Source organism: Elephantulus edwardii, unplaced genomic scaffold, assembly GCF_000299155.1.
Source record: "Elephantulus edwardii isolate Elephantulus edwardi_28Jun2011 unplaced genomic scaffold, EleEdw1.0 scaffold00309, whole genome shotgun sequence".
Taxonomy (NCBI): Eukaryota; Metazoa; Chordata; class Mammalia; order Macroscelidea; family Macroscelididae; genus Elephantulus; species Elephantulus edwardii.
The window spans coordinates 2,458,693-2,469,722 of record NW_006400059.1 but is presented as its reverse complement, the minus strand read 5'-3'; the positions used below and the strand labels follow the sequence as shown (position 1 = coordinate 2,469,722).

Genomic DNA, 11,030 nt, shown 5'->3' with positions numbered 1-11,030 from the left:
AAGACCCTCTATTAGGTGGATTGATTCAGTGACTGGGATAATTGGGATGGGAGTGTCAGAGACAGTGCGATTGGCACAGGACAGAGCAGAGTTTAGGGATGTTGTACATAGGGTCGCTATGAGTCGCAAGCGACTCGACGGCACATAACAACAACAACAACAACATGTGTAGTAATCAACTTTATAGTAATGCTATTTTTTAAAAAAATCTTTATATATGATACCTTAATATCATCACACAACTAGTCCCCATTAGTGTTCAACCTTTCCGATCTATTCTTGAGATGGTCTCTAAATTCAAGGCCATACTTTAGCTCTTGTACACTTGTTTTGATTTTCTTTAGCTTCAACTTGAATTTGCATTATAAGTAATTGATAATCAGCTCTGCAGTTGTTTCCTGGCCTTGCTCCAATGGATAATATTTAGCTTCTCTATCATCTCTTTCGATTGATGTAGTAAAGTTGATTCCAGTGTACTCCATATGGTAAGGTCTACGCCTACCTTTTCTTGAAAAAATATAAAGGAAGAACACAGGGAACTCTCATTTCCTGGTGGTCAGGAGTTGCCCTGTCAACCCCAAAACATGCAGTTCATGTCCATCAGCTGTTTTAAAGGAGCAAGATGGGCAATCTCCTCTCATGTGGTTTACAGCATCTGAAACCTGCTGGAAGGTCAGCTATGAGTGAATTCTGACTTGATGGCACATCACAACAACAATAACAAGAACTGATGATCTACTTTGAAAAGTCTTAGTGAAAACTTAAAAAATAGTGGTAGAGCACTATTGGATACAGTGCTGGAGGATGAGCCCATAGGTAAAAAGACAGTAAAAATAAGATTGAGAAAGAGGGCTGCCTCTTCAAGGAGAGTCTACCTTATTGATGTGAGCAGAGTTGAGCTTTTGAGACCTTCACTTGATGATGTGCCACAACTCAAAATGAGAAGAAACAGCTGAAAATGTCCCTTAATAGTCAGGATGTGGAATGCAAACAGTATGAGTCTAGAGAAATGGGAAGTTATAAAACATGAAACAGGATGCATAAAGATCAGTATCTTAGGTATTATTAATTGGCTGAAATGGGGTGGTACTGGCCATTGTGAATTGAACAATCATATAGTCTACTATGTCAAGAATGACAAATTGAAGAACATTATCACATCCATTGTCAAAAAGAAAATTTCAACTTTTATCCTGAAGTACAACACTGTCAGCGTTAGGATAATAGCCAAATGCCAAAAAGGAAGACCAGTTAATAAGACTATTATTCAAATTTATGCACCAACCACTAATATCAAGGAATAAAAATTGAGGAATGTAGGTTCCTACCATTTTGAACAGTCTGAAATTGATCAAATATGCAATCAAATTTTATTCATAATTACTAGTGATTGGAAGTTAAAAGTCGGAAAGACTAGTAATTGGAATATATGACTTCATCAATAGAAATGACACCAGAGATTGCATGGTCAAATTTTTCAAGATCAATGATCCATTCAAATAATAGAATAATAATTATTATTTTTTCCACATGCCAGAGGCATAATGGACACATAGAGAGAGGAAGTCTACAGAGTCTTAGAGAAAACACAGGAATAAAGCAAGAAATTCAGATATAATGTCTTATCATTAGGCCTTGGGGTGAAAATGTTGTGGCACTTTTGATATCCACATTAAGACAGAAGCTTTCAGAAATGGGTGAGTAGTTTGGTTAGTTCTGCTGTGTCTTTCCTAAAAAACACTAGTTCTAAACCTTTGCTAGGTTCAGAACTAATATTTCTGAACAAGGATTTTCTCTTGCCCAGAAAGTTATATGTGTTCTGTGCTAGCTGTCGGTGGTCCTGACCAAGCAAGCCTACTGCAGGTGATTTAGCGGGTGATGTTCACTGTAACAGGGAGTTTAGGTGGTTTTATGGTAAGGAATTACATTGCCAACACAAAGGTACATGGTTCGAATCCATCACTTTCTCCATGGAAGAAAGATGGGAAATCTCTTCCCATGCGATTTACTGCCTCTGAAAACTCACTGGAGGGTCAGCTATGGATTTTGACTCTCTAGTACACAACACCAGCCTGCCCTATAATTGAAAAATGAAGACACAGGCATTGCTCTAACCAACTAGCTGTGTGTGCCTGGCCAGACTGAGTTTCTTCATCTCTAAAACAGAAATAGTAATCCCCCTTTAGGACCATCTTCCAGTAGACCCTACCACACAGGAGGACCAAGGGGATTATGTGGAACACTGGGTTCAAGAGCTTAGGGCAAGTGAGGGGCAGGAGTTGCTCCCTGCTCCTCACCCTCGCTCACCTCTTTGACTCTGTGCAACAGTGGCTGGAGCCAGTCCCGATTCACTTCACAGTGGCTGTCAAGGAAAGTAAGAGTGGAACCTTGGGCAGCCTCAGCACCCCGAATACGGGATCGAACCAGACCTGCAGTCAGAGACAAATGACTGAGTGAGTCTAAGTGTATCTCCACTGCCCAGTAAGATCATGGAAGAGTAACATTGTCCTACACCCCATAAACACATACATAAACACTCCCAGTCTTCTACCTCAACGCACGCACACCAAAGTCCCTGACCAGCAGCACTCAGCCCAGACCAAACCTACCTTGTCGCTCATAATTGCGTAGGCATTTCACTTTGGGCAACTTGATCAGCAGTTTGCAGTCATCAGCTGTAAAGACAAAGGTCATTTTGGATGAGTATCTGGGGACCCATGTGCAGGACAAATTGTGCACTGCAGGTGAGCCTGAAGCACAGGTAAGGCAGTACACTGTTCTTCCTCCCTCCACAAAGCCTGCCTTGATTCAGAGTCTCTGCGCTTTGGAAGGGCGGCCTGAATACTGTTTTCATATGAAACTGTTCACTGGGTGTAAAGTGGCTGAAAGTTGGCCTCTTTGGAGTAGGTTAGTCACAAAGTGATAATTACATGCGTGAAAGTATTTTGAAATGGGAATATAGCTCCTTAAAAGAATGCTTTAAGAATCCTACTCATTGTAGCCAGGGTGTGGTAATGATATACTAGGAAGTCAGAGAATAAACACAGTTTTAGCGTTTGCTTCAGAGTACGGATTCTTAACATAAGAGATTCTTTTTTTATGAAAAATTTACTTTTTGTTATTGTCAAGATTATGCACAGAACATATACCAATTCAACATTTTTTATGTAAAATTTAGTAGTTCTGATTACATTCTTTGAGTGTGCAACCTCAACTGAAACTTGGAGTTTGCAATTTTCACCCTCTTTTTCTAAGGTATTCCTCCATAATTAACATCAATTCACTGGCACATAAGCTTCTCATTTAATCTTCTGAGGTGTTGTCATGTGGATCTCTTATAGGGAGATCTAAAAGAGCACAATATGCAAGGCAGGAATTTTTTATTAGTTAAGCTAAAGATGGACAATGACTAGGGATGATAGATGATACCTTTGGTCTGTGATGCTAGAGAAAAATATTGAAATATACATGGACAGCTAGGAGAACAAACAGGATCATCCTGAAGAGAGTGAAACCAGGCTACTCCTTGGAGGCAAGGATTCGGAAGCTTTGTCTGAAATACTTTGGACATGTTGCAAGGAGTCACCAGTCCTTGGAGAGGGACAACATGCTTGGGAGGGTGGAGAGACAGCACAAGGGAGGAAGATCCTGGATGACATGGATCGACTCAGTGACTGGGGTAATGGAGGTAAATGTTTCAGAGGTGATGGGTTCAGAGTTGTTGTACTGATGGCACATAACAACAACAACAACAACAAACTACAGATTAAAGAACCATCAAAACTGTCAATGATTTCATTTTACTTGGATCCATAATTGACATCCATGGTAACAAGTCATGAGACCATGCTGTCAGGGACCTCTCTATAGTACTGAGGAGAAATGATGTTAGTTTGGTGTACCTAATTTAGGCTATGATTGGGCCTGTGGCTCTTGGACCTGATTTTAATTGTTTTTGGTTAAACATTCTTCTAAGTGATATAGCCCTGGCCTGTCCATTTGCTGTACAAAGGTAACTTGTGGTTGCTGTGATGCTAAACACTGTGACAGTGATGTATCAAATGTGATAATGGTTACTCATGGTGGACAGTGTTTGGTGGCGCTCCCTGATTAAAACAAGCTTGGAAGCAGAAATGGTATCCACTTCTGAAATAGTTTGTCTCTAGAAACTCTATGAACTTGGAGAAATTATGAAAGTTATATAATTTTTCAGGCCTTTCATTCATAGGGTCACTATGAGTTGTCTACAACTCAACGACACTTAACAACAACAACAACAATAATGCATCTACTTCAATGCTTCAAGCTTACTCGTAAGATGATCTTGAAATTCAGATGGAATTGTTTCAAGATCATATCTTGGTTCCTGTGACTTATTTTCATTTTCTTCAGCCTCAATTTGAACCTATATATGAGCAGTTAGTGGTCTGACCCACAGTCTCCCCTGGTAGTCTAGTTTTGACTGCTGATATTGAGCTTCTCCAATGATTTCTCCACAAATGTATTAATCTGATTCCTATTCAACCCATCAGATGGGAGTCATGTGTAAAGTCATCGTTTGTGTCTTCTAAATAAAGGTATTTGCAATGAATACATCATCGTAAAAACAAAATTCATTCTACTTCCAGCCTCATTTCTATCACCAAGCTTATGTTTTCCAACTGCCATCCCTTCCTCCTGTTTTCCACTTTTGTATCCCATTCACCAAACATCATTAACACATCTTGATTGTATGTTCAATCAATTTTGGACTGCAAGATTGGATAAAAATTCTCAATTTCTTCCTCTTGTAGATGGATGTAGGAGTGTATATTTGAATAATAATCATGCTAACAAGTCCTCCTTGTATGTGTGTGGATATTATGCTACCACTCAAAACATTGTATTTCAAGCTCAAACTTGATATTGACTTTTTTACTATGAATGCAACACCATTCTTCTGTGTTTCATTCCCTGCATAGTATACCACCTGATTATCTGATTCAAAGAGGCCAAAGTTGGTATAGCTCATCTCACTAATACCTAGTATGTTTATGTTCGTGCATTCCATTTCACCTTTAATAACTTCCAGTTTTCCAACATTCAAGCTGTGCACATTCCCTGTTCTAATTATTAAGAAATGGTTTTTTAAGTTGTTTTTCCTCATTTCCAATCTGGGTTCCACCACTACACTCTAAGTAACTGTCCTCGTTCCTCTAGTATTCATAGGGTTTTCAAAGGCTGAATAAAGAAGGATCCTGGTTGAAAGTAAAGAATACCAGGAGAATGTCTATTTGTGCTTTATTGACTATGCAAAGGCATTTGACTGTGTGGATCATAACAAGTTGTGGCTGACATTGAGAAGAATCGGAGTCCCAGAATACTTAATTGTGCTCATGTGAAACTTATACCTAGACCAGGAAGTTGTTGTTCGGACAGAGCAGAGGAACACTGCATAGTTTAAAATTAAGAAGAGAATGTGTCAGGATTATATTCTCTGTCCATACCTGTTTAATCTGTATTTTGAGCAAATAATCCAAGAAGCTGGATACTATGAAGATGAATGTAGCATCAGGTTTGGACGGAGACCCATGAATAGCCTGAAACAACTTTGCTTGGTGAAAGTACGGAAGAATTAAAACACTTGTTGCAGAAGAACAAGGAATGCAGCCTTTGGTAGGATTGCATCTTAATGTGAAGAAGACAAAGATTCTTACCACTGGATCAATAGGCAGCATCATGAAGGATGGAGAAGAGATTATAACTGTCAACAACTTCATCTTGCTTGGATCCACAATTTACATTCTTGGAAACAGCAGTCAGGAAATAAAGAGTTGCACTGCACCGGGAAAATATGCAACTAGGCACCTCTCCAAAGTACTGAGGAATAATGACATGAGTTTGAAGACTAAGGTGTGTCTGAATTAGGTCATAGTCTTTCTGATAATTTGCTATGCATCTGAGAGCTGGACAGAGAATAAAGATGGCAGAAGAATTGATGCCTTTGGGCTGTGGGGTAGGAGCAGAGCACTGAACATCTGAGAAACATGTCTTTGAAACAGTTAAAACCTAGTTCTTTTAGAAGCAAGAATGATGAAGCTTCATCTCATTTACTTTGGGCATGTTGCTATGAGGGGCTATTTCTTGGAGAAAGAAATGATGCTGGGAAGGGTGGAGGGTTGGGGAAGGAGAGGTAGACCCTCCACCAGGTGGACTGACATGTGGCTGCCACAATGGGCAATTGTGTGTAAGAAAGTGTGACGATGGCACAAGATAGAATAGGGTTCATTTCTTTTGTTATGAGTCATACTCAACAGTACCTAACAACAATGACAACACTATGCTTCAGAGAATTGGACAATGAATTAGGATGACAGACAAAAAATTGGCACCTTTGAACTACAGTGCTGGAGAAGAGTACTAAATATCTCATGGAGTGCCAAAAGAATAGATTTGTCTTAGAAAAACTCCCTTCAGAATGCTTCTTTGAGGCAAGGATGGTTCAGCTTCATCTCACATACTTTGGGCATGTTGTTAGGAGAAGCTATTTCTTGGACAGCGACATCATGCTTGGAAAGGTCAGTGAAAGAGGTGAAGATCCTTAACAAGATAGATTTACACAGTGAATGCAGCAGTGAGTTCAAGTGTGTCAGAGATGATGAGGATAGGACAGGACAGCCTTCAGATCTGTTGTTGATTGAATTGATAGGATCGCTTACGTTATATTTGACTCGATAGCACCTAACAACAAGCTATTGTTTAGATCTAAGATGACTTGAGGGGACATTTTAGTTTAAAGATTATTTCAGAGCAATAGTTTCAGGGGTTGATCCAGGTTTCAATGCTTTAGAAAGTCTGGAGTCCATGCAAATTTTGTTCTGTCCTACATTTCTCCCCTTTTGATTCCCTAGATAACCTTTGATTAAAATGTTCAATAATGACTGCCAGGCACTATCCAGTTCTACTGGTTTCATGAGAAAGGAGGTAGTATTTATGGAGGTAATGAAATACACTCTGTTTCTGACTACTATCTTTGACTCTTCTTTCTTTGTTGTTTCAGACAGAGACTAACTGTTGCACATTGAATGGCTGCTTGCAAACTTTTATAATCTCAAGTATTATGCACTGAACGGGATGTAAAACAGAAACACTTGAACACATGTATTAAGTCAATTAACTTGAATAATCCATAAAACCATAACCCTGTACTTCCAAACAAGATAACAAATTACATGAGCTGTTCAAATGTACATACACAACCTCAGTGGCTACATGATGTCATTTATTATATAATTTTGATAATTCAACCTGTTGATATACAACTTACTGACATTTAGCAATAACATTGATTGGTTGTCCAAATCAAACTTTAATCAATGTGATTTTCCTCCTATCATCATAAACGGAAACTAATTATTCCACAGTCATAGGTTACATGTTGGATTGGTGGTTTAAACACATTATCCACTCCTTGGGGAAAAAGATGAGGCAGCCTGCTCTCACTAGGATTTATAATCTTGAAAACTCAGTGAAGGATCACCACTGAGTTGTGTAGAAAGAATAAGAACTGTATGGAGTGGCTATATCTGGCTTTTAACAACTTCACAAAGGGGAACTGTCTCCATCAACAGCATTAATAACACAAAACCAATTTCTATGAGGGAAGACATGTCCCCCATATTCCCATACCTCTTTCTTCTCATCACAACACCAATCTTACTGTTTTTCTGGTCCAAAATCTGATGCAATAGCTCACAGACCACAAAAAAACCCAATGTTATAGAAGTCAAAAGGTTATAATCCAGATTAGTAGCAGAATACAATGAGGACAGCTCCCAAAATGTGCTTACAGGCACCTCAACTTTGACCCTTATGTCTTTAGGCCAGTGTTACAAAGTTTTCAGTCATGCTAATATTGGTTGCCCATGCCCAGTTGTCCAACAGCTCAGGTTCCAATGATGGAGCAGTCCCAAGATCTCATGTTAGGTCTCCAGTTCTGCTGTGCCGTAGGTTAGCTGGAGTAAGAACATCTGATTTCATTTTTGCTAGGATGGGAAGATATTGATCTTCTTCACTGGCAGAGGAGGATCTAAGATCTTTGGCTAGAGTTGTTCAATTTAGTGGTGAGACTAGGTAATCCCCTTGTATATTGTTGAAACTGGCCAATCCCCTTGTGGAATAGTGAGATAGTCAATCAATTGTGGATAGGCTAACACATCCTATTCTCATATTCTTGCCTATCCATATGGTCAGTTAAGATTCAGATGGCTAGAAAAGCCATACTGAAAGGTAAACTCCACAAGATGGAACTGACTGATTGTTGAGAATCTGGTTTCCCCCCCTCCCCCTCTCTCTCCTGGTAAACACCAATAAACTTTGGTATTTCTATATTTGCCTGTTATTATTTTTATGTATGTTGTTACTCTGTAACATGGAGTCAGAATTGACCCGTAGCTGTCCCTCCAGCAGGTTTTCAGAGGCACAAAACTGCACAAGAGGAGAGATTACCTATCCTTCTCCCACAAAGCAGCTGGTGGATTTGAACTGTGTGCCTTTGGGATTGCTGTGTATTTTTCCTCTGTGATTGTGTTATTTAGCTCAGCATAATGTCTTCAAGTTTCTTTCCTACTGTAGCATGTATCAAGACCTCATTTCTATTACTGGTTGAGTAGCAGTCAATTAATTGTACTACTCAGCTAACTGACTGGGAAGAGACACATATTTATTCCCATTTCAAAAAAAAAGGTGACCTGAATGTAGAAATTATCTAACAATATCACTAATATTACACACTAGCAAAATTCTGCTGAAGATTATCTAGAAACAACTGGAACAGTACATTGACAAGAGAACTACCAGAAATAAAAGCTGGGTTTAGAAGAGCTAGTGGCAGTAGAGATATTATTGCTAAAGTTAGATGGATCTTGGCAGAAAGCAGAGGGTACCAAAAGAATGTCTCTCTGTGTTTCATTTACTATGCAAAGGCATTTGACTGTGTGAATCACAACAAATTGTGGCTAACCTTGAGGAAAATGGGAGTCCCAGAACACTTGGCCATGCTTATATGAAACCTACACTTGGACCAAGAAGTAGTCCTCAGAATAAAACAAGGAAACATTGCATGTTCAAAATCAGGAAAGGAGTGTGTCAGGGATTGATCCTGTCTCTATACCTTTTCAAATTATGTGCAGAACAGATCTTTCGGGAAGCAGGTCTTTATCAGGAGGAGTGTGGCATCAAGATTGGAGGAGGACTCAGCAACATACAATATGCAGATGACACAACCTTGCTAGCTGAAACTAAAGAAGACCTGAAGAATTTGCTGCAGAAGGTCTAGGACTGTAGTCTTCAATATGGACTGAAGCTCAACATCAAAAAGACAAAGATTCTCACCACTGGGCCAACTGCAGCACCATGACAGATGGAGAAGAGATTGAGGTTGTTAACAATTATAGCTTGCTCAGCTCCACAATCAACACTCTTAACACCAGCAGTCAGGAAATCAAAAGACAAACTGCAATGGAAAAAAATCTACTGTCAGGGACCTCTCTAAAAAGCAACGAGGTGTGCCTAACCCAGGCCATGACCTTTTAATTGCTTGTTATGCTTCAGGGAGCTGGACAATGACTAAGGATGGCAGAAGAAGAATAGATGCCTTCGAGTCTTGGACATACCATGGACTGCCAAGAAAACAAATAGGTCTGTCTTAGAGAGGGTGAAACTATGTCTCTCCTTGTTTGCTAGTATTTTCAAGCTTCATCTGACATACTTTGGGCATGTGGCCAGGAGAGACTGGTCCTTAGAGAAGGACATCATGCTTGGAAGGGTGGAGGGACAGCACAGGAAAGAAAGACCCCTGATGAGATGGATTGATACAGTATCTGGGCCGAAGGGTGTTAGTGTGTCAGAATTAGCGAAACTGGCTCAGGACAGGAAAGAGTTCAGAGCAGTTGTACACTGGGTCTCTATGGGTCGCAGGTGACTCAACGGCACATAACAAAAATAACAACATACTATCTTGGTTGGACTTTTAAAATTTTTTTTTAATTTAAGCTTCTTGTTCAGACTCAACAAGAACTCAGAGAGGGTCTTTGCATTTAAAAGTCAATTGTTATTACATTTTGGAGGAACATTCTTCTAAGTGGTACAGCACTCTTCTGTCAATATGTTGTACTGAGGTAACCTGGGGTTGCTGTGGTGCTGAACCTTGTGCCACTGGGGGTCAAATGCCATAACAGTTATCCACAGTGGACAGTGCTTGGTGGAACTCCCAGATTAAAACAGGTTTTGAAAGAGGAGTGGTATCCATTTCCTAAACAACATGCTTCTGGAAACTATGAACTTTGATAAATGACGACAGTTATAGAAAGGCTTCAAGCCTTTTGTTCATAGGGTCACTATGAGTCGTGCTAAACTCGACAGCAATCAACAACAACAAACCAGATTTTATTTACTCATTTCTCTTGATTGTCCATGTTGATGGACATTTAGGTTGTTTCTACCTTTTGGCTACTGTAAATAGTGCTTCAATATAGAGTGGTATGTGTGTGTGTGTATATAAATGTCTGACTTTCTGTTTTTAGTTTTTTAAACTAGCTAGGTGTGAAACTGATAGATCATATAGTAGTAGTTCAATTTCTCAGTTTTTGAGGAGTGTAACTCTGCTTTCTTGAAGAGCTCTGCCACTTTGCATTTCCAATAATAATGGATAAGTGCTCTGATATCCCTACATTCTTACCAACATTTGTTTTCTTTCTACTGCTGTCATTGGGACTGAAATGGCACTGTGGTTTCAAGTTGCCTTTCTTATGGTTAGTAACACTAAATATCTATTCATGTGTGTGATACCCATTTGAATGTCTTCATGGTGACATCTCTATTAGAATGCTTTATACATTTTATTATTAGATTGCCTTTTGTTGCTGATGTGTAATTATATACTGTTGATATGTAATTATAAAACAAGTTTGGAAGCAGGAGTGGCATCCACGTCTGTAATAGCCTGCCTCCAGAAACCCTATGAACCTGGAGAGAGGATGAAAGATACACAA

General features: G+C 39.4%; 1 protein-coding gene across 1 annotated transcript in view; it reads right to left on the bottom strand.

The window, feature by feature from the left end:
- The window catches only part of GALNT14 (UDP-N-acetyl-alpha-D-galactosamine:polypeptide N-acetylgalactosaminyltransferase 14 (GalNAc-T14)), a 413,330-nt gene that overhangs the window by 67,181 nt on the left and 335,119 nt on the right, over nt 1–11,030 (bottom strand). The window contains exons 5-6 of the mRNA XM_006901133.1: nt 2,610–2,675; nt 2,308–2,429 (exon numbers count right to left, since the gene is read on the bottom strand). Coding sequence (XP_006901195.1) covers nt 2,308–2,429; nt 2,610–2,675 — 188 coding nt within the window. The remainder of the gene's footprint in view (nt 1–2,307; nt 2,430–2,609; nt 2,676–11,030) is intronic.